The sequence below is a fragment of the Plectropomus leopardus genome, chromosome 20, assembly GCF_008729295.1.
Source record: "Plectropomus leopardus isolate mb chromosome 20, YSFRI_Pleo_2.0, whole genome shotgun sequence".
Classification (NCBI taxonomy): Eukaryota; Metazoa; Chordata; class Actinopteri; order Perciformes; family Serranidae; genus Plectropomus; species Plectropomus leopardus.
In genome coordinates this window covers 24874261-24898936 of record NC_056482.1, presented here as the reverse complement: position 1 = coordinate 24898936, position 24676 = coordinate 24874261, and the positions used below count along the sequence as shown (strand labels likewise).

Below are 24676 nucleotides of genomic sequence, written 5' to 3'. Positions count from 1 at the left end.
ATAAAAGTTAAGTGCTGGAAAATGTGAAAAAAAAAATTTTCTTACCTAATTTTAAACATTTAATTACAATAAATATGAATAAAGTGTTCTGGACCCTTTTTTTTGATGCGACTCCTCACACCCCTTAAAAGTGCATGAATCGTTTAGTCTGCCTCTGATGTAAATTCAAATTAAGAGACATCTCAACTTTAGACCGCAGAAGAAAAGGTTACTCCTCCTGTCTGACAAAGCTGGGACACAGAGATGTTGGACTCAAGGACACGGCTCAGGAGACAGGTCAGAGGAAAAATCAAAGTTTGCCGCAAAAAGGGTTTGGTTTGGCTGGCAGTCGGACAGGCAAACAAACCCAGAGACACTAAGACTAGGAAAAAATGCTAGAACGCTTAAAACAAGGTACAAAGATAGACAGGCACATGGACTATATACACAAGGGAGGCAAGACAATTGGACACTGGTGAGACACATCAGGGCGGGGCAGATAATCAAGGGAAACACATGAGAAAGGAAGTGGGGATCTGAAATCAGAGAAAAGGGAATATAAAAAATAAATCTAAATAATGAAAATAGTAGCTTCACCAGACATGACACTGCCTCAAAAAGTTTTTTTCTTGGTCTTTAAAACGTTCTGACAACATAAAAATTTTAATTTTCTTCCGAAAACACGGAAAGAATGCATAGGAAATTATCCAAAAAATGAGAAAAAAAGCCTAAAAAAAGCCTAAAATTACCTGAAAATTAGCAAAGAAATGAAAAAAAAAAAAATCAAAACACCACAACAACAGGAAAATCTGAATGATCATTTATACAATCTTAACATATATTTCCGTAGAAAACAATGTATTTACATTTTTACAGTCATGTTATTTTACAGTAAATACAGCATATACATATAAATATAGTGATTTACAGCATTCAAGTCAGTGCTGTACAAACTGTATTAGCAGAATGAAAACATTTTCGCAGCTGAGCACAAATAAAATGCAGATTATTTTTCTCCAAGTTCAGTCCGACATTTTACACCTGTGTTTATTTCTAGTTAATAAGTGAGATGTTTTCCATCCTCCAAGGACTTGCAAGAAAGCATTTCCAAGGTTTACAAGTTTTTGGGAGGCATAAATCACAATTTTTGGACTCCACACCTGGACAGGACAGATGTGCATGCGTTCTGCATTCTAGAAAAGTGAGATGTTGTTTGTTAATTAAACAGAGATAACAGAGTTGTAAAGTCAGAAGGAGATGCTGAAAATATGTGACATATATAAAGACAAAGAAGAATTTTTCATTCATGACTGTGACACTTGAGTTTTAAATTGTAATAAATAAGCAGAATTAGAAAATTACTTTTGAAAAAGCCAGGTGACAGAGACAGATTCCCCGGATCCTACATTAGGATGGATTTTATTTTGGTCATTTCGTCTCACAGTGCCCCTCTGTGGGCAAAATAGGCCAAATTGACTCCAAGATTGTGCCTCATTGCTATCATTCCTATTCACATTGACTCTTAAGTTTGTTTAACCCTTTGTAACCTTGAACCAATTGGCTTCATTTCTTTCAAACACAGGAAGAAGGCAACTAAAATTAGCAAGAAATTAGTAAATGTACAAGAAAATTACCTGAGAATTAGCAGCTCAAAAAAAAAAAAAGAAAAAAAGAGAAAGTTTATGTATTGATTCATATATTTTTAATATTTTAAAGTTTTCTATGCATTTTCTTTTAGCTTTAATATATTTCCAAAATCTACTAATTTCTTGCAATTTGTGACACATTTCTTGAGAAGTTTCGTATTGCTTTTATCTCAATGTTTTAGAAAGAAATTGAACCGATTTTGTCAGTGTTCAAAGGTCTAAAGACTTGTGAACAGCTACTAAACGCAGCACAAGAACCATGATGTTGATCCAGGTTTGCCTTGATGTGTTAAATAAAAGTGTAGTTTGACTTTAAGTGAGTTAAATAATGTTACATTAACTGTTGATTGCTTATGTTTTTTTGTCCTAATAATACCTGGTGTCCTCACAGTCAAAAAGTTGCTGTACTTGCTCTTTATATGAAGCTTTTTGGTGCATTCTGGTGCAAAACGGGTGAAAAATGATCTGTTTTCCACTGAACATTGCGAGAAACGATCTCCTCTCACAGTTATTTCATCCACGTGGGTGAGTTTATCCCCATGCACTGTCAATAAAAGTGGACCTTACTTGCAGCGACTGTTCGTTCTTTGATTTCAGTTGTGTTTTGTGAGTTGACTGTCAGCTGCTCAGTGTCTTTGTGTAGGGCTTCTGCAGGCAGAGCGAGCCATGGTGAGGAAGAGGATGGCTATAGTAGTGTTCGATCACAGCAGGCAGAGAAGGGAAGGTGATTTCATTGTCCAGAAAAACGCGGCGGTCCTGCCAGAACAGACACAGTGAACAGGAGACTGAAATACTGGAAATTTTACACTGTTATTTCACTAAATCTTTACTTAATTTTGTATATATGTGACAGAGAGCAGTTGTCCTCTTACCTCTTCAAAAAGTCGGTAGTTTCTAGCTTTGCCTATACTGACATCCCACACCACCAGCACCTGGGCAGCAAGCCAAAATTATGTTATTAGGACTTTTTGTTATTATGTAGCAACACTATTTTTGGTAGCAGACACCGAGCACAGCAGCTTTTTCTGATGTACCTTCGATGTTTTGGTTCCTGAGTTTCTGATGCAGTACAGTCCATCCTGTGGAGGGTCGGGGCTCTCTTTAAACAACCTGTAGGGAAAAACATCCCAGATTAACAGTTAATGGAGATACATCAACACACATAGGACAGATATTGTGTCCGTTCTTTTGCATTACTTTATTCGTGTGTAAATAGTAAAGATTAACCCTTTAAAACATGGGAAGAAGGCAATGAGTAACTGAAAATTAACAAGAAATTAGTAACTTCAGTAACTTGTGAAAAGCATCTGAACGCAGCACAAGAAAAGTGACAGTGACCCAGGTTTCATAGGGTAAAACAAGAATACATGTACTGCACAACCACTTCATAAAAAAATGTTGATAAAATAATTGCCTGCAGTAAGCACTAGAGGGCAGACATGCCATGTAAAGCAGCAAAGCCTGCAGAGGAAATATTTCACTTTACAGCTCTATGTTACAAGAAAGTGACTCAGTCTTACTTTTCTACGAAGCTGGTTTCAGTCGTATCAATGAACACAGACTCTGGCAGCTGCACCTGAAAATTGAAACACCTTGTTAAACACAATTTGTGTATAACGGCATTGGCTCAAATTATGGGAAATAACAACTGGAGAACTCAGAAATGATGGTTAAATGCCTCCTTGACAAATTGAAATTGCGTCCGAATAGATTTGTAGTTTGGCAGTTTGGACCTCGGTGACCTCCCACAAGATTCAACTGTAATATCAGAATCAATAATCTTGTATTCAGTATCTCTGAGATCAGTAGTGAAATTTGTGCATCATCACTCCAACATGACAACAGTCTGAGACAAAAATATCTTGTGGTGTGTATAATAAGATAATGTAATGTAATAGAACTATATGAATTGGATTGTGCTGCTCAAAAAAACCCAATAATGAATTAAATAAATAAATAAATACATTTAAAAACCATACACGCTGCTGTGAGCAGTTTCTTGTTGGAATTATTTTCTTTCTACCAAACTACACCCACCAACCATATCAATGTGCAGAGTGAAGCGTGCATGTCTTGATGGATGAGCAGCTTGTGCTTGTGATGCACACTTCCTTCTGTGTGGTGATATAGTTGGTAGGTGTAGTTTGGTAGAAAGAAAATAGTTCTTCCATGAAAATGCTCACAACAAGGTCTGTGGATTGTCTTGAGCAATGTCATGATTTCTGGAAAGAGCTGTTGAGGTTTTCAAATATATTTTTTGGCGCTTTGAGGACAACAAGCCTAGAAGCCTATAGTGGAGGGCAATACCAGTTGTCACGTCACTTTCAGTCTCTCTTACATTTTCGTAGTCGTCATCAGACTCGTTTCCTCCACTGTGTTTGTCTCGTGTCATCCTGGAATTTGTGGGCGTCTCCTCTCCCAATGATCGAAAGCTCTGGCCGTCTGGAGATGCTCTTCTGGGAAGAAAAGCATCGTAGTGAGGACAAGTCAACCACATTTACTTTTTGTATTATTAGGACACTGAAGCAGGGATACTCAACTTGTTTTGATTGGGGGGCACTTCTGCAAAATGAAAGGAGGCCAGGGGGCAGTTACAACAGCCCTATATATGTTTCTAGAACTTTAGGACATTTCTAGAATTTAAGGACATTTCAAGGATTTTAACATGTTTCTCAGCTTTTAGGTAATTAGTAATATTTTAAGAAATGTCTAGGATTTTAGGACATTTCTTGTATTGTATGACGTTTCTAAGATATTAGAACATTGCTAGGATTTTAAGACGTTTCTATGATTTTAGGATGTTCGTAGGATTTTAGGGCATTTCTAGGATTTCAGGGGGATCCTCCTCAGGCACTTTTTTGATGAACAAGCTCTATTTTGATGCTGTTTTATGCACTCTAGCACCTACTAGAGGTAGAAACATAACTCCCAGTGTTAATCACTATATTTTTATTGTGAATTGGAAAATGGTGAGTTTCACTGCTCTTAAGTATTAGTTGAGTATCACTGCTCTTAAGAACTGGGTGTTGAATGTTTGGGGTGTTTGAACTTACTGAATTGGGGTTCCTGGCTGCTTGTACTTGGCTGCAGGCAGCGGGGGTTTGACTGTTGGCGGAGGAGGTTTGGAGAGCCCTGGCTTGTTATGTAATCCCAGTAGAGGAGAGAGTGGTGGGTGACTGGGGGGCTTGTGGTTGGGCGACAGGGAGTCTGCTGTCGTAGGTCTGAGATTGGACCCTGCAATATTTGCATGGGAAGGTAGACCCGGCTTGCTGCGGGGGATACTTATCACCATGTGGTGGCTGTTGCCAAGTGATTTGCTCCCTGCAGCATTTAAGGGTTGGTGAGTGGGACCATTTAGGACCATCCTGCTTTCTAATTGGTCGCAGATTGGCAGGGTGGCGGGCGATTGGACCGACACAGCTGGCAGAGGCCTCCAGTCTCTTCTGTCGCTCCCGGCCCCCCCCACGGATGCCACCCTGCTCTGAAAAGTCCTTTTTGCGTTGGGGGGAGGAGGAGGTGGAGGGGTGGAAGATTTGTGCAGGTGGGGTGCGAAGGGCAGAGGGGGAGCCGGGCCTTTGTTTGGGTCTTTCAGTATGGATGGTGGGGGAACAGAGGGTGGGGGTTTTTTGGGAAGCGGGCTGGATGGGATTCGGTGTTGCGGCGGGACGGGAGGAGGCGGGCCTTTATGGAAAACTGGACTTGAGTCTGGACGGAGCTGGATTGCTGCCGGGACTGGGGGAGGTGGGTAAGAGGGAGGTGGCCCTGTGGGTCGACCTAAAGCAGAAAAAAGGAGAAAGAAATCACTTTGGTGTCTTGTTTTAGTAAACGTTTCTTTCATCAGAGCCCATTGGCCCTCTAAACTGGGAACTTATGCTGAACTGAAGGGACGGCCCGAGGGTGAAATGACTCTGAATACAACCATTTTGCATTCACATAGTGTTTTAAATTTGATTTTTACTCAGATTTATTTATTTTTTTTTAACTTTTATTTAATATCACAATTTTCTTAAAAGAATTTCACACAAATCCCAGTAAATTCCTGCATGTATTTTAAAAGTAATCCAGACTGGAAATTAAAAACTCCATTAAAATATCCAGAACATCTACTGTGTGGGTGTTTATCCTTGCATGTGCACCTCTGGTCGCAGTTCCCTTTTTTTGTCTCCTGCTTCCTTCAGCCAAATTAATTTGGTCTATTCTTCACTTTAACCTCAGTTTCTGTTTCATGTCCAGGAACTCCTACTTCACTGCATGTGTGTGTGTGCGTGTGTGGTGGTTGGCTTCACCTGTAGATGTCGATGAGCAGTTATTGTCTGGCTTCAGATAGTCCTCCTCATCGTCGTCATCATCATCCTCACCGTAATCTACACACAGAAAGAGATACCAACATTGAATAACAACACAAGCAGCATGTTTATGTTAGTTATGCATATTTATTAAAGTGATCTCACCATCTTCTGCATTATCGATGGGGTGTTTAATTTCCATGGGCCTCTCAATCGTCCCATAGAAACTGTCGGCATCTGAATCCGAGTCACTATGGCAACAAAGAAAATTAGCTTATGAATACAACATTACGTTACATTACATATCAAACGTACATATTTGAACCCAAAATGTAATCTTTTTTCTCAACCTAATGGTGTGGTTTTGTTGCAGAGGCAACTGTTTCACAGCATAAACCACATTTTTTCTGCTGTGCATTACATAAATACACCTTGTGCTTCATAATGAGATGCTGAGGGATGTGACAAAGCATTGGTATTTGACGGCCCGGGAATAATAACAGGTTGTGCAGACATGTCTGATGCTCCACTTTTTTGATTAATATTTACTACTGTAATTTAATTATTGAATATATTCTATATTATAAATGATAAGACAGTCAGAGTCTCTATGTTGTGTTGTAAAATATGATGTGATTTGCTGAAGTTACCTTGGAATGTGGGACTCTTTTCTGTCGTTATAGTGATCTATCTCCCTCCGCAGGTATCGCATCCATTTCTGTAAAATAATTAAAAATAAAAAAAAGTCCATGGTATATTGGCAGATGAAAGGACAGTGTGTGACTACACGACAAGCCAATAATTGCTCATTATGGCTATAATGCACTACTGGAATAAATACACCTAGACTAAGTACACCAGAATCTGATTGGAAAAAAATGAATTTATGTGCCCACACTGCTCTGAATAAATCAGCTCTGTGTCATATTAGAGCAAAAAAAAAATTGCTTTCGAGCCACATTTGCTTGTAATGTGAACGTAGCCTTCGTGTGGTTGTTCTCACCCTCCTCTCGTCCTCGCTGGCTGCAGAGAAAAACCACGTCCTGTGCTTTTTACTGAAGTGGACGATCTTAAAAGGAAACACATTACTGGATGTTGTCTCCTCTGCTGCTCTCATCACTCTGTGGAAAGAGATAAATATGTTATGCCCAGAAATATAAAGTGAGAAAAATTGTAAACCATAGCTATAGATCTCAGGGGGCACACATTACCCGCAATATTCAGAACATGAAAGTAGCAGTGTAATTTCACCTTTACAAAACTGAAAACATTTACACCATAAATCGATGAAGAAAAGGCACTAATTGGTGCATAAATATTCTAGAGAATCGCAGAAATTAAGTGTCTGATGCTTAAAATTTCCTGTTGAAGGATTCTCAAACTCCACATTTCATGTGTTCCCTTAAATGTTCAGATGCTGTAAATGCAACAAGATACCATAAAATGCAATTTGAACCTTTAAAAACCACCAGTGCTCAAAATCTGAATCTGAAAGAATGCTAAAAAAACATTACTAATGGCGGACTCGAATCAGCTGAGGCAGTTTAACTGACCTGTTGTAACCGTTGAGAGAGAACGCCCCCTGGGGTGCAGGAGAGGTGCTGCTCTTAAAGTAGTACACACAGCCCTTGTGGATGATGATGTACCGCAGTGGCCCTGCAAAGACAGGCGATATTTATCAAGAACATCTTTATTTATCCACCTTTAATTACAAAACAACTCAGTGCCAACGCTTGAAATTTGAGCAAAGAAAGGCTGGACTGAGGGGTAAAAATTGGATCAACAAGGAGAACATTTATTCTGTCCACCCACACTGCATTTTTCTAATCATGAGCTCACATTTCATGAGGCTGAACTGGCTGCCTCCCTTCTTGTGAAGGTATCCTGATGTGGAAACTCCTCCTGGCATGGTGAGGAGGTTCTGAGCCCCGATTGCTCGCATCGGCACCGGCCAGCACATCTCCGGAGACGACATCGTTCTACCAGAGAGGAAAAAAGAGAAGTGGAATTTTGTTATTATTATATCACTGTGACAGATGTACCAGTGAAGACTGTCACCTCTGGAGCTGAACAAGTTCATCGAAATGAGGGACTGACTCTCACAAGAAACGAACACAATAAGAACCTTTTCTTGTTCAGACTCATTTAGGAATTAGTTTTGTTGTGCCATAAGGATCAGATGAGAAATTAGATTTTTAAAGATCCGGAATAAGTTCAAACCCACAACCTCTCTGTTACCAAACCAGCTGCATCAGATCTCATGCACAGAACCACAATGCTGTCAGAAAGCCTGATACCTTCACATACCTTCTTAGGTCTCTAAATCAATACATATACAATGACAGACAGTAGTGGGATCCATTTTACATAATAAATGCTTATGAGAAAGAAGAACAAACCTAAAAATATGTCCTTACAATATCTTTTAGAAATGTATTTTATACTTTATTTACACCCAGTGTCATGTCAGTGACAATCAGCTTCTTCCTCAGCCTCCTACAACCATTAAATAATAAACATAGTTAAAATGACACTCAACAGAAGCACAAACTCTCACTTTCTTCTACCCCAAAAAAGGTGATAGGTTCCAAAACATGGCATTTAAATCCATACAGTCATTTCAGTTGGAGAAAGTTTTGTATTTTCAGTGAGCCAGATATCTGAGCATCAAAGAACTGTGTCACTGGCATCAATACGTCAATGATATGAGTCATTTTGTACAATGAAAAGGTGCAATCTTACTCAAACTGTACACACTCTTATTGGCCTCTGTACAGCTATACACAGAATCATTTTTGGCTGCCCCACGTGGGAGTTAACTGCAAGTGAAACAAGATCACATCCATCTGAAGCCAACCCTGATGCAATCTGCGCCAAAATTTAGGACCAAAGTCTCACAATGTGACTGCTGCGACCAACCAAAGCTGCCATACTACCATGCTAACCTAATCTCTGTTAAAAAACACAAACAAACACCAAATCATTTGGTGAAATCTGCATGTTTTGAAAAACATGACATCCCAGAAATAAAACAAACAACAAACAAACAAGGAAGTGATGAAAAAAAAAATGTTTTAACATAATTCTGTAACATAGTTTTTAGTGTATAATTATTATAATTATGAATATAGTTTTCTGGACATTTTCCCTGGCTTATTTAAAAAAAAAAAAATTTTCTTAAACTTTTCTACTAACTTTTTGCCATTTGGACATTTCTTGCCAAGTTACTCATTGCCATTTTTCTATTGTTTTTGAAAGAAATGAAATCAGTTTGCTAAAAGTCTGCATGTAAATACTTCTGAGAGCTGCACAAGAAGAATTGTGTCACTTCAGTTTTTAAAGATTTAAAAATCAAAGTTGCCATTTTTGCGATGTTAAACTTGGACCCCAATCACTGAAAATAATCACTATTTTGTCCATTCTTGTATTCTTTGCTTGTCATGGAGGCATGTGAGATGCATGAATTCAGCATAGCCCGGGGTGTGAAACTGATATACCAATGATTACTTGGGAGGTGAAGTATTCCTTTAACAGACAGATGGAGTCTGGTGCTCTGAACAGTTCCTTGTTATCCAAAAAACATAATCTGGAGTTCATTAAATCTTATTAAGAGTGCGATAATCTTCATTTTTCCGATCTCAAAAATCCTTCCTTCAGAAAGTCTTCTTACTCCCTCTGTGCATGACCTGCTCAGGTGTTGCCTACCTCCTGTTGAGCCTCTTGCTAATGCTCTGAACAGCAGCGCTCTCCCTCAGCAGGCTGACTGTGGAGGCTAACACTGTGGACGCCAACGCCGGCAGCATGTCCATGACAGAGACGTCGAACTGACAGCCGACTGGACTCAAACTCCTTTACTTTCTGCCCTCTGTGGATTTACTGTCTCTTCTCATCAGATCCAAACTGAGACGGATCTGTCTTTCCGCTTCTCTGCCTCCTGTGATCACACACACTCCTTCATTTCACTCTCTGATGCTCTCTGAGTCTCTGCTGATCTCTCTCTCTCACACTCGCTGTGCCTTTGTAGATTTCTATCTCTCCCTCCCTCCCTCGCACATAAACACTCGCAGACTGAGATAGTGCGCTTCACACAGTCTTCTACATGAACACACACTCATTTAGTACAGACAGGAAACACATCATGTCCCAAGTACTTTTTGCTGGTTTTCAGGGTATTGTGTAATTGGCCTGTGTGTGTGTGCATGTTTGTGTGTGTGTGTGACAGAAAGAGCAGTAGTCAAAATAAACATCCCGAGTGAAGCTCTTCATCCTCTAATGTGTTTATGCGCAACTTCTAGTCTATCAAGAGCATCTAATGACCTCAGAGGGAGAGAGAGGGAGGGTGTGCATACGTGTCAGTGTGTGTGTGTGTGTGTGTGTGTGTGTGTGTGTGTGTGTGTGAGTGGGTGGGTGAAGCCCAGGAATGAGGAGCTCCATATTTACCAGGACGTGTTGCCAAATCCACTCCCTTTAACCCTACAGGAAAAGCTGATTGCCTACGCAGTTTGCAGAAACAAATCTATCGTCTCCACAAGTGTTTCATATGTCAAGTGACGCTGACATGCAACAATGCGCAGCTTGGCACTAGATCTGTTTGCACACCACTGATTCTTCATGTCAAAGTCAGTTTCTGTCATAGTGAAGGCATCAAACAAACTGCATTGTCTAAAGGTAAAGAACTCAATAAAAGCCTGCTGCTGTGACATGGTAAAGATTTCATGATGTGTGAACCATTTTGGACAGTGCGTCCTCGAAGGCCTTCATTGTGTTGCACTTAGCTGTATGCACACAAAAAGCGGTAGAAGAAGTTGCATAAAGAATTAAAAGAGAGAGCTTGAAAGAGCCATTCAGCTGGTCGCTTCGGAAAAGGACAAAAACATTCAGTCGCAGCTCTTACTTCCACTGTGGGTGGAATGATTTTCAGATGCTGTTAGAAAATCTGACAAACACTTTGTTTGAGGGGTCTGTGAAAACATACAGCTTAATATAATGTCTTCTGGTTCTCTGGAGGAGCATTGTTAAGTCAAAGGCCACGTTTAGACGACAACAATCTACTAAAAACGGAAAATAAAAAATTCTGCATTCATATGATACCATTGTGAGAATGATCCTTGTGTACACAGATCTGCAAAAACAACCGAAAACGCTCACTAAGTATACCAGGCCAGTAGTTGGTGGTGTAACTTGAGTTCTGCATTGACGTCACCATTCTCACAGGATCTGCGCATTGCCAGTTTACACGGGTACAGAAGTTGTTGCATTTTCAAAAGATCAAAAGATGGAATCAAGTTGCATTTTCAGGCCCCCAAAATACTGTTGTTGTGTAAACAAAAGGTCAAACCGCAACAGAAGTTCAATGTTTCATGTACATCAAGACCTGGCTGATTAGTGTTTAAGCTTGGCAGCTGCAGTAGTTTATGGCTAGTCAACAGCCTCTAGCAGCACTTTTTTGCATGGATGCACGGTTAAATTTTAGCAACCCGTTTTCACTCCGAACTTGTGAAATATTGGCACTCTGTAAGTGCTTACCATGTGCGATCATGACGTCAAAAACCACCTTCTGCACCCAATCAGAACGCAGCTGGATGGGGTCAGAAGAGAACGGGTTTGGACAGAACCGGTAGCATTACATGTAGATTTTGTACGCTGGTGGATGGCTGGATGGCACCGGGCGCGTTCACATGTAATGGGCATGGGCGCCATCACCTGAGAACATGGCCGTGTACACATGGACGTGAAATGCTAAACGACAGCATCAGTTAATAAAGTTGGTGGTAACCAAGGAATGCAAGTGTGCTTACACATGTGCACTTATACGGAGTGTCGGAGGTGCATGGGTCCCACAACTGAATATGCAGTAAATGTTTGTTTGATTTTCGTATCTCTTGAACGCTACATCAAGACAATCGGTATGTCGTTTGGAGTCATCCTCTGAAGATATTTACGACTAATTTTATGGAAAGCTCATGAAAATTCATTCATTCATTCATTCTTACAGCCTGCTCACACAGATTTAATCAGAACATCTGCACCTTCATTTACCCTGTTTGCAAAAAGTGCAACGTTGTGTCAGGCACCAAGAATTACAAAAAAAGAGGGAGAAAAAAATGGAAAATGGGAGTGTGGACAGAGGGAGGGAGAAGCTGATAAAAAATGGAGGCTAAAAACCTGCCTGAGACAAAATAAATCACCAGGGTGGAGCTGCTGCTGCTTGTTTCTGACCTCTGCGTGCCCTGTGGGACTTCAAGAGGACCTACAAAAGCTATCATGAGGTTTGTCTCTCTGATTGTCCAAACATGTTTGCTGATAACCAGCAAACACACACAAACAGAGATAAGCGGCGTACATTCTGCAGTTAACTGAACCTCATCTCAGTTTGAGTGAGGTCAAAGTTCACCAGCTGCTTATCATGAATATGAGGATTTCCTGGAGTCAGCAGACACGCAGCCAGCACACAGAACTGAAGCAACACGATGGCCCTCTGACTGTGCACTTTCATGCTTACTGTCGGAAGTGACCTGAAAGTTTATATTTCGGCATTATTCCCTTATCCAATGACAGAGGAGAACGTTCACACACACTGAACAAGCGTCAGATACGTCAAAATCGTCAGCTGTCGCTGCCTACACTGTAAAATCTGAAAAGTCAAGGAAACTGACTGCCTTGAAAAATGTAAGTCATCATAACCAGGAGTCTTACGTAATTGTTACTTCATATGTAATTATTACGTTTTCTCAAAAATACACCATACATGTTTACATTTAATGCTGTCATGATCCTGAGCCTCCCATTCATGAGAAGATTGATGTTTTGGGGTGAATTGTCCCTTTAAATTTCAAGCAACACTTCAAGTGCCTCAACAAAAAACGCACCTCCACTTTGCTGCATCTGACAGTGTTTGTTTTGCGTGATGTTTAATAATTCAATATTTTGAGAAGAAACTAAAGCATACGAATAAAGTTCTAACTACAAGAATATTGTTTTGACAGTGATAATATATTTTGTGAAATATGTAATATTTTGAAACTATGACAGTTTTCAACATGTTTTTTTTGGCTCACAATATCAAAATTTTGTTGTAAGAACCTTTTTCCCCCCAACAGTGGCCCTTTTAGTAATATTATTATCAAAATAAAGTTATAACTTTGCAAAATAGTTATTATTTCATGAAAATATAAATGTCAAAGCAAAATTGAGCTAACAGTTTTATTCTCCTCAAAACATAAATGTGACACAGTAATATCATGGCATGATAAGCATAATCATGAACATTATGTGATAACCGTACACTCTTCATCTCCTACACGTAAGAATTTACATTGTATAAACATATTTACAAGGAACCCTATCATATTTATCATACATACTAGCGACCTAATTTTGGAATTGTTTTAAATGTTTATGTTAGACTGCACACCATTTGAAAGTTACTGTTATCTGGTATTTTATATATTTTTTCTACTTCTGGTTTAATACACTCTTTGTATCTGTTCTCTTTCAACTTCTGCAAATCAGTTTCAGTTGCAAAGTGGCATTTCTTAAATCACAAATTCTTATTTTTTTTGATAAACATTCAGTAGATTCACTCTGCTAAATTTCGTTGCTGTGTCAGATGAGGAAATGATGAATGAAACGGTGAAGTGCAAACTTTCTCTGTCATACCAGTTATTGCATTTCTAGGTATTGAAGCTTCACCCAAACGATTTCCTTCCCATTGCAACATGAAGCCACCAACACCAGAAGTTGCCAAGTCAAACCTGTAAGTCACATTTACCTTTTCTTACATCATCATCGTTATGACAAGAAAACTGCAAGAAACTCCGTGCAGGAAACAACAACCAGAAATGACTCATCAAATTTGATGCATTTGCTTGTATACGGCGATCTGAAATACAGTCTGTTTGTTGGCGTTTTATGGAGTGTGTTGAAGCTTTGAACCCTCTCACCCCGCTCGTTTTTTTAAGCTCTCCATCCTGAACTCTGCTGACGTTTATGAGCCAGAGATGCTAATCAGAGAGCAGCTGTTTGTCAGGAAGGGAAGCACAGGAGCTGCTCACATACCAGACACATTCAAACCTATTTCCTCTCTGGATACACACACACACACACACACATTGTCTGGGGTCGACAGAGATTTAATTAAAGTGCAGCAAAAAACGGAAGCCTAAATATAAGATATAAACACAAATTTGAGAAGAAAAATACTTGTGAAATTATCTTACTAAGTTAATTTATAAAAATGTTGAAATAAGATAAGAATTCAAAAGGGTTAAATAAGCAGAAAAAGCTGATTTGGGGATTAAATTTCTTGAAATCAAACTTCCTACTTCCTGCAGCAAATAATCTCATATATAGTATATATAATCTCATATATAATCCTCAGTATTAGTGAAGTATGATTATGATATCTTGATACAAGTTGGCTCATCTTAAAATAAACCTAAATCCATCGTACAACTAAACCCAAAAACTTAAAACCAGTCCTGGTTCTTAGAATATACATCTTAACTGATTGTACTGAAATCAGGACGGGGACAGCTGTGTTTTCAGGGATTTTAGGTGATGTTTGGTCCAGTAGAGTGTAAAATAAACTACTAATAAATTGTAAAAATATCAGAACGATTAGATGACGGCTTTTCAGGGACATCTGACTTGTTTTTGGGTACGTATTGACCCATAAGAGCATAATCTTTTGGCCTTTTAAATGATATAATAAACTGTAATCATCAGAACCACAGACAGCCTAAATTGATACAGAAATGTTGAACTTCTGACAGCAAGGAGGCTGGTAAACTATGTAAATCCTGACCTCAATTGCTGACAACATCCCTACATACTGTCTGAAAGGCAATGGAGCCTGAAAAAGTCTGCAAAGGGCATAAGAGGGCTTAAGATCTCAAGTTGATGTAGGAGTTATCTGACTCATTTGAAACCTCTTATTTCTTATTTCTTAAGTCTGCAAATCACTTCTCTCTTACAGAGAAGAGGGAGGGATGAGCTGAATTCACGAGGACAGACCGACAATTTACCAGACTTAAAGTTGCTCAGCTGTGAGATGGAAAATCCCAGATGAATTACATCATGGAACAGTATTTTTCATGACATAATGGCTGGCAACAAAACATAATAAACCGGTAATATTTCTACATAAAGATCATACTGCTTCAGCCCACCATGTGCATTTGTTGACATCATGGTATCAGTGTCCTGGAGCGCGAACAGCTGACACACATGTCATGTGGTTTTTAATGTGGCTTATAGTGGACAGATGGTCTTCTCAGTAGCCATGAAGTCATGGATTAGATTGCTGAAATAGCATGTAACCATAAACAGGGAGCAAACTGATATGTAATGGGGTATTTCACACACTTTCTCTATTCTGTTATACTGTACTTTTTTTCTAGCCCTGCCTAATTGCTTGAATAATTATTCATGGGCCTAAAATAGTTATCGTTTTATATGCACACATTCTACCTCAGTATCTGTGACGATATGACAAAGATTTTAATGTCTGCCAGGTGTGTGTGGCTAACCAAAATTCTGAGCAGTGGGTAAATACGTGTTTTAGGCTCTGACTTGATCATCAAGCAGCTGCACACACAAACACACAACTCCGAGCAGATGGAAAGGTCGTAAGTAGACCGCTGTCCGAGCTGCAGCATCTGCAGAGAAACGGCTGTCCTGCCCAGGAAACAGAAACTGTCACACAGAGCTGCGTTTTCTTCCTGTTCCCCTCGACGACCGACCACAATGGTTCCTCCACTGGCTCGACCTCACATTTTCTCTGGTACTTTTTATTTGCAGGGGTGAGCACATGAATAGAAACTGAAGGTTAGTATGTTTGGAGAGATTTATCTGAACTCGGCAGTGTTTGCTTTCTTACTTCGGTTTCTTTGTCCAGATGAATGATTTATGAGGTGGTGACGGCACGTCTGCACGCTGAGGACGCTAGAGGCAAACCACCGGAAAATCAAAACAATGGCTTTGTATTTCAGTGTTTCCCTTACTATTATTTTTGATGGCCAGCCAGCTCCAACTAACTAATGAGGCATTTTTAATTTCATCTGCTTTTTCAGAATTAAAATGTATAAATAATAAGAAATAAATTTGACATTTCATACTGGAATAATGTCCCTTAACCCTATGAAGCTCTCATCTGATAATCTGAAATCTGAAATCGATCTGATTTCTTGTAAAAACAAGGCAAGAAGGTAATGAGCAACTCTGGAAGAAATGACCCAAAAATTAGTTAAAACAGTTATGAAAAGTACAAGAACTATTATTTTTTAAAAAAGCAAATAAATAAATACAAATGAAGGAAAAAAAAAACAAAAAATAAGAACAAACAAACCAGGAAATAACCTGGAAAAAATTTACTTAAAAATAAAAACTTTGTATTTCTCTGTAAAATATCTTTGAAATATAAAATTAAGAAGATTTTTAATATAGTTTTTGGGACATTTTCCCTAGCTATAAAAAAAATCATACTAACTTATTTCTTGCAATTTGCAGAACACTTCTTGCCAAGTTGCAAGCTAATTTGCGTGGGGTTCAGATGGAAAATCCAGGGTTCAAAGGGCTAACAAATGAATAGTTGCCACAAAAAACTGTTTCCGCTTTCATGAGGTGGTATTTCAGTCAATGTGAAAAAGCCATATTTTGCAAAACTGCAATGGAAACACTTTTTTGGGGGGTTTTATAGGTCACATGATACTATGGTTATGCGCTTGTTAGTAGGAACTTGCTCCCACGGGCATGATGGAGCAGGCGCTACAAGAGGTGTTATTGCATCAAGTAGCACTTTAAAAATTGGATCATCCGGAAGTTTTGAATCCACAATTCCTCTGTGAAATCATTGACTATCACCTCCCAGAAATCCCTCATACATGGCCGCTCCCAAGGGGCTTGCCTTTACATTATTGCTCTCATAACATTCCCACGTCTCATTCACTTGGAAATAATGACGGCTAGTGCGGTGGCTGCAATAGAAATAAAGCTGCTAATGTTTTGAACATTTATCACCATGCTTTTCGTTGAATGTTTTCGTCAGAGGAGAAGTCACATAACATCACTTAGTGGAAACGCAGTCATCATCTTAACTAATATCGCTTAAGTTTTGCACAAATTTGTAATGGAAACCTGACTAGTGAGTGATAAGGTTCAATTAAGGACAACTCTGACCACATATAGTATCAGAGGCAAGTGGTTTCTCTACATCAGTTTGGAGAACTGCCAGAATGAAGTCCCACATTTATATCTTGAAAGAGCCACAAGGACATTCAGCATATTGCAAGAACACTATGTTCCACTTAAATATGGACTGGGTGAGGAAATAGCCCTTGTTTTTGGATACCTGGTGCTGCAGTATCATCAGATTATTGCAAATTTCCTCATGAAATTCATACATATGCAATATGACGCTGCAGGTGCTATTTTGCTGGATGAATTCTACCTGGTAAAGATCCAAGAACCTTTAATAAAGTTCGCACGAGAAACCATAATAACCGTCAGCGTGTGGGATTTCTTCGGTTCCCTCTCAAAAAACAGTACAGAAACAGAAAGTTCACTATTGCTACACACACACACCTGCAGCAGTGGACTTATTGAAAGCTGAAATAGTTAAACAAGGTCCTCTTTCTCTACCTGTTGTGTCTACACATCGTTATTTCCTGTGTCCAAATATGGCAATTTCCACTTCACAGGAAGTTCTGCACTTCTATGACAGCTACAAGAAAGATTTCTCTTAAACTAACACAAAAACACACACACACACTGTATGATTAAAATTGATACTGTAGCCGTGTTCCTGTCTCATGTGAAAACCACAGAGATAATGAAAATATACAGATAGTGGATAAGAGAGAGAGAGAGTGAGAATCAGAGGCAGGAAGAGCGTTCAGATTTTGCTCACACTACAAGCCCACCCTTCCTCCCCCGACACAGGGTCGACAATGAGAACACGTTTCCTGTAAATGCTTCCATTTCTCTTTGCTATCATGAAATGCACCTTGCTGAGGAATTGCCGTGACAACAACCGACGTGACAACCGTCTTTTCCTAACCATACAAAAGTGTTTGTTGTGCCTAAACCTAACCACCGTATACCACAATATTGTTGAAGCACAAAGTTTCCACTGCATAAAAAGGAACAAATGCATCATTTCAGTGTTTTGCAGAAAGATGATATTTTTTCCCCTACAATCTGATTGAAGTAAAAATATAGGGCTAATATTTAAACATACATAAAATATGAATAAAGCAATATAAATGTGCAGACGCCATTACAAATGAACAAACTGAATGTAAACAAAAATGTAGTAAATGTATGTGCATAATGAGAGTAAATGGTATCTATACACAGAGATGTAAACTCTTTGTAAAACATTAAGTAGAGTATATAAAGGTATGTTAGTACAGAAGTAAACTGGCAGTTTAAGGGTAAATTTAAAGTCTACTTTAATGGTGTATCTTCAAAGGTATGTTGGTCGTCTCACAGATGTCACCTGCCAAAATGACTAAATGTGTGGCTCTCTTGTGGGAAAAAAAAACTGTGAACTCCCCACAGTGTGATTTCTTTCTACAGTAAAAGAAGCATTTTCTCTAAATTACCCTTCTTCTGTATCTCAGATATGTATTCTTATCTTTAGGGGCTTAAGATAACAAGTACCTTCAGAAAAAAAATGTCAAAAATTAAAACTATATCCAGAAATATGCCAACTGGTGTTCAACACATCCAAAAATAGGACATGACCTACTGCACAACCTAACTGTGTGTGTAATAATGTACTTTATGCTGTGGTTGCATCATCGTTGACCTCAGTTAGCACCTCATAGTTTTCAGGTTTAATGGCCTCTTACTGTACCTTCCCCTTTTTATGTGGCCTTTAAGTTCTGATGCATATTATAAATGCTATAGTTTCTTGGCAGTGTTTCACACGGTTTGGCTGCACAGTGACAGTGTAGAAAGTATAGTATGTGTCACTTTTGCTGCAGTGCTGGTTTTGTTTTTCAGCCGGCTTTGAAATGGACATTTATCATTTCTATTTTGAGCAAAGTGTCACATCCGGTGGAGGCTGTAAAATTGCAACCATTACAGATGTGTCGTGAAAAAATTTTTAGGTGTTTACTTTTGACCTGCCAACTTTTGGACAGGCTAAACCTGTTCCTCACACTGTAGACTGAGAGGTGCAACGACAGAAAAAGCAACCATCAATTTAACAATTTTTGGTTTATAGCATCAACAAAAAGTAAAAAGTTGACCCAAAATATGCCGGTTTTAAACTCCAATCAACAGGCAAAGACAGGAAATCTCTCACTGGCCTCATTGACCTCTTACAATGGGAAAAGAAACTTAACCAAATCAAACAATCACCAATACAGATGACGTAAACCTCCAGCTGAGCAGTTTTGCAAAGCACAAAGTTGATAAAAAGAATCACTTGAATATCCAAAAGGTATCAGAGATAAAGATAGAAACCAGTCAACAAATCTGTATACAGACCTACAAGATCTTCCTTCACTCCGGCAAATGAGTCTTAACACTGAGCACCGAATCAAGGCAAGAAAGGACAATATCCAGTTGACTTTCTAGGAATATATCCAAATAATCAAAATATTAAGTAACCAAAGTCGACATCAGAGACGAGATGAACAGCAGAAGATGAAGCCAGAAAAAGATAATGGTCTGAACTTACAGGATATCCCTCTGTTCCCGAATACACATCCTGACGCTCGGTTTGGAGCTCCGCGCAAACGACTTCTTCTTCCTCACGGATGGAGCGGACATGTCGGCGGACATGACGGGGGCAGCACGCTGCAATTTATCACCATAGTTTTCAACCGTGTGAAGCGACGGAAGATTGATCAGATAAAAAGCGGGATGGGATGAGACACTGATTTAAGATTAATGACGAAGAAGAACAGAGCACAAATATCGATGATTAAAATGGTTAAAAAGACGAATAATGACTGAAAAAACAAAAATTAAAAACGTGGATCAACTAGGAGATACAACAATCAGTCTTGTTGGTTCGGAAGTCTGTTGGAGGTCTGAACCCCTGATACTCTGCCAGTGGTTTCCTGAAGGGGCCTCCTCCTCCAGCCGTGGCTTCTCATTGGTCGACAGGCTGCAAAATGTTACTTCCTGCTTCCTCACAACTAGTATGTGATTGGCTGCCGGATACAACCCACATCAAACACACACACACACACACATGCCTCGCACACTCGGACACACAGGACCTGAGAAAGAGACTGAGGGACTTTACGTCCCCTAAGACTGGAACAATGCAGAGGTCAAGCACACACACACCCACACACCCACACATTTATATTTACACGGCCACAAACACGTCCTAAAACGCAACTGTTCCTGTGTGAAGTTGCAGGAGAACTTTGCAAAATTTGAAGTGTGTAACTGCAAGTGACCTGGACTGTTGCCTACCACTTCGCTGTGCCCTTATATGTATTCACACACACTTTACATCTTTAAGTGACATATTTACAGGTCTTGCAACCATTGTGTAGACCAATTAAACATCTTCTCATTCAGCATAAAAACACGTTCTCTTCGAGGTGTTTTCCTCCTTGCGAACTCTGGTGGGAAAGATTAGTTTGTATCATCTCCATAAGACAGATTTTTGGGGGATGTTTTATGGGCATGTCTGGCTGTCCACCCGTATAACAACAATGCCACCAATTCTCTCCAAGCGTCATCTGACAATGAAGATGTATTTGACAAGTTGGAGTGAGAATGCGCTGAACAGACACACCAAAAAAAACCCAAACCCACACACAAAGGTGTACTTGTCTGATGCAAATCGGTGTAGACAGCTCTGGTCTACCAACAGTGGGAAAGGTTACTATAACCTGATTTTAGTGGGTTTTCCTGTGTTTAGAAAAGCCACGCTCATTTTGGTAGAGAAAGGTATATGGTAACACCTGGGAAAGATAATCTTGAGCAACTAGTTGCACAAATTGAGCTTGTTCTGTTCTGCACATTGCTGACAATCAACTTAGTTAAATGTAAGTTTGCTAAAGCCACTGTGTAGTATTTCTGTTTTGTGGTTGACCAAGAGGAAGTTTAATCAGTAAACGCTAAAGAGGAGGCTGGTGCTCAGTTTTCTTCTTAACTGTCCTGTACTCCGCTAGATTTCATTAAGATTGGTGCTGGAGCTGATATGTATGTAAGCTGTTTTTCAAAGATCAATTAAATGATTTCAAATTTGAAAAAAGACATAGTGGCCCTTAGCTTTTTTACCTTAGGTCAAATTTGGAGCAGTGAGAGCCCTAACCAACAAGAATACCCGAATAAAAGATAAGAGACAAAAACGCTTTTGTAGGTTAGTCAAGTGGAAAAATCTTGTAGAGAACATTTTTGCAGAGTATCAATGACGCATAGGTAACCTCAGGCTTTATTTGTTTCGGACTATAAATGATGCGTGTGTCACTATAATGACTGGCATCCATGCTGGTTAACCACAGGAAATGCTACTGGCAAGTGCACATCGTCTCTGATCAAACTAATAAAGATGCTCAGTTCGGACTACAGATTCTATGTACAATATGAGCCACTATAGGAAGATTTGCATGGCTGCAGCAGCACTGTGACACACAGCAGAGACACAGTGAATTGTAATGTGTGACATATGATATATGATAATAGTCAGGGCTACTGGTTCCTGTTATAGTGAGTCATCTGCCCAGTGTGACACCACAGCAAGCAACACAACCAGTGTGAGTCAAAGCTAAACCAAGCAGGCTTAACAAACTAACTAACCATGAGATCACTGCCCACACTCTATCTAATCAACTCAGTGACTTATACTTTCTATTATTAACCCTTTGAAAGCCTGGATGACATCACTTTTCTAGTGCTGCGTTCAGCACACATTTACAACTCTTTAAACCTCTGAACACAACAACTCTGAGCTTTTCTTTAGCTTTCTTTGAAAACACAGGTAAACAGGCAATGAGCATATTGCCAATTTACATGACTTATATAAATGATGTATTTAGTTCCTGATACACTCATTTATATGAGTAGGTAACAGCACGATGACATCATTATACACGCACATGCACACACACACACACAGGATTATACAAATATTATATGGAAAATTTGGTCTAATTAGTGCAAAATACTATATTTCCACTGCACGTAGGGTGATGTAAGATCATGTGATGACAGAGAAGACAGGAGTCTTAGCTTTCTGCTGCTATAGCTATCATGGTTCTTATTTTAGATCATTTTAAACAAGATGATGCAAACAATGATCTTCTCTGGAATGTCCGTCTTTAAAGGGTTAATTCAGACACAAATTATTATATGCACTACTTGTGCACATTGTACATTGTGTGCACAACTCAAAGCAGTGTTCGCAAAGGTCAAACATGAATTTCCTCGCTCAAAACTCCTTTAAAATATTAAGAACAGTAGCCTACCAGAGTTTATGACTTAATAAACCTCTTTATATTAGTGCAGCAGAGTTTATTGAGATATAGCCACTTAACATTCACATGTACAAAAGCCCCTAATGCCACAAAACATTTGACATCCATTAGAAAGGAGACAACGACAGAATCATCCCCACTATAACACGCATCCCTGCGCTCTGACTGGCTCTACATGGCTCCATTAAAAAATCAGAGGCCCTGTGAAGCCGTGTTAAAACAGAGTAAACACAGTTTACAACCTGGCCATGAAAGAATGAAAAACAGATAGAGTGGTGAAACGAGCTGCTCTGAGCGACACTTTAGTCGGGCTGCAAAAACTTTGTCAAAAGCAAAAATAAATATTTAGGTTTAGAGTAGAAGGTCTCTCAAAATCTTCAAATTCAAAGAAAACTCTTGCATAAAGTCAAAGAACTTTATGCAGGAGTTAAAGACCAAATCCATTTTATCTTCATCCTAAAATTGTTTCAGATAACATAAGTTATGCTTGTCCAACTATCTGCGAAATAAACATCTGAACCATTTTATAGAAACAAGTTACTTATAATATTGCAATGTACTAGAGCTAACTTGCTTCACTACATATTACAAGAAAATACTATATCTACTTCTTTCCATTTCTTTCTGTCTCCTTTTCTGGGACATTTCCATGTTTTCAGCATGACTCAACTGGTGAGGATGAAGACCTTTTTTTACTGGGCCTTGAAGTCCATACTGACAAGGTAGCATAATTTTTAAAAGGGGAGATTCATGGGTACCCATAGGACCCATTTTCATGGGCCCAGTGATGACTTTATCATACAGGTTCAGTGTGGCAGGATTATACTGAAATTGTGGGGAACTGCAGTATTTGTTTCTAATTTTGTCCTTAATGATTTTTTCATGATTTGATGCCTGCTGCACATCGAATTTCCTTCGGAATGACGAAAATGAAGTTGACGCAGCGGCAATCACATTTTACTTTATGTGCCACTGAGCAACTTTCATAGACATAAACGGGGTGCCATCGCAAATCCTGTATCCAGGTCTCTTTATGCATCCAAGCTACAGATTATTGCACTGGAATTTCACCGAAAAGCAACAGCAACAGTCCATGTTTACTTCCTGCCAGCTTCTGACATTCACAAACATGGCAAAACACTCCAACAGGAAATATAAAAGGAACCATATAGACTGTTTTTGCTGTCAAGTTTGAAACTAAAACTGACAAAATGTGGCAGTGACAGTTGTTATCAGTCTATCAATGTATTTCGGGTGCTATATCAGTCGCCATTATGAATATATACCACATGCAGAAGCGCTAGACTGGAGAGCTTGACAGGTTTAGCAGACAAAACTTAGCAAAGGCAAAGCTTAAATTGTGCTCCACTGACACACATTCACTGAGATAAAACTCTTCATATTGTTGAAACAAAACTTAAAGTATTCTTATAGTTTTTGTAAACAGCATAATGTTTTTGCTCAACAGAAGATTGTAAATTGATGAAAAAATCATATCATGATACAAATCAGCTGAGTTGGTGATATAACATCAACGCCCAGCTCTGCACTGCATTGCAAAGGAGCTTTATTGCTTGTTTGGATGTGTGAATTGGTTGATTAACATTAAACAGAGGATGAATTTTCACAGCAAACCAGAAAAAGTTATCTGAATGACTTGCATATCAGTTCTGTGCCACACACAGCAAACAAACCAAGCAGCAATCGAGCTATCTGCTCAAATAGAAAACAAAAAGTGCACGACCTGGTAAAAGTTTTAATTAAACTCACCCATCGAGCGCTGCGTCAGCTGTGTAGCTCCTCTGTCTGTGTCATCGGTGGTTTGAGCTTTGCAGAGCTGTGCTTCAGCTCAGTTCACTTCCTGGCGTGACGCTTCAGAGCTACTGTATGAAGTGTCATGTCACCCTCCCTCTGACCACAAGAGAAACTGGCTGCATACAAACACAGAAGAGCAGACACACAAACCAGTCAGCTAACACAAGAAGAACATGGCTGCATTAACTGTCCTATGATGTTACATTACTTTGCAGGATTAGTAGTAGTATCTGTCTGAATCATTACCAGAAATGACAAAATGGTGACACCATTATGTATCTGTATGTATCATATTTGCTGTATGACTGCAGCCAGAACATGACTAACTTCCTCTTTACAGTGTAAACCGGCCACACCTTCAAACATCTGGTCAACAATTGTGGCGTAAACAAACTCCCACACAATAGTTAAATTGAAGCCTATATAACTAAATATGTGGTGACTAAAATACATCAATGAAAAAGAGTCTGAATACCCGACAGGTAGTGTTTTATACATG

The 24676-nt window shown here is 39.2% G+C and overlaps 1 protein-coding gene across 2 annotated transcripts; it reads right to left on the bottom strand.

Annotated features, from left to right (window-relative positions):
• Positions 1–1715: 1715 nt before the first annotated feature.
• On the bottom strand, positions 1716–19942 carry sh3bp2 (SH3-domain binding protein 2). Of its 2 annotated transcripts, none has more exons than XM_042509220.1 (13): positions 19602–19942; positions 7751–7890; positions 7465–7567; positions 6915–7032; positions 6562–6629; positions 6077–6162; positions 5912–5989; positions 4679–5399; positions 3964–4081; positions 3146–3201; positions 2660–2735; positions 2498–2557; positions 1716–2381 (listed from the first exon to the last, which is right to left on the bottom strand). In XM_042509220.1, the coding sequence occupies exons 1-13, from the start codon at positions 19703–19705 to the stop codon at positions 2244–2246; spliced, it is 1866 nt and encodes a 621-aa protein (XP_042365154.1). In that variant the 5' UTR covers positions 19706–19942; the 3' UTR covers positions 1716–2243. The 2 variants fall into 2 exon arrangements, with proteins under 2 accessions (XP_042365154.1, XP_042365155.1); XM_042509221.1 differs by having other exon boundaries at positions 3964–4078.
• Positions 19943–24676: the final 4734 nt, after the last annotated feature.

Excerpts from the sequence above, each read along its gene's own strand:
- sh3bp2 (XM_042509220.1), bottom strand. The coding sequence starts at position 19,705 with ATGTCCGCCGACATGTCCGCTCCATCCGTGAGGAAGAAGAAGTCGTTT. Across the intron at positions 6,163-6,561 it reads AAAGAGTCCCACATTCCAAG|TGACTCGGATTCAGATGCCG; the intron begins GTAACTTCAGCA and ends TTGTTGCCATAG. Across the intron at positions 2,558-2,659 it reads CAGGAACCAAAACATCGAAG|GTGCTGGTGGTGTGGGATGT; the intron begins GTACATCAGAAA and ends CTTGCTGCCCAG.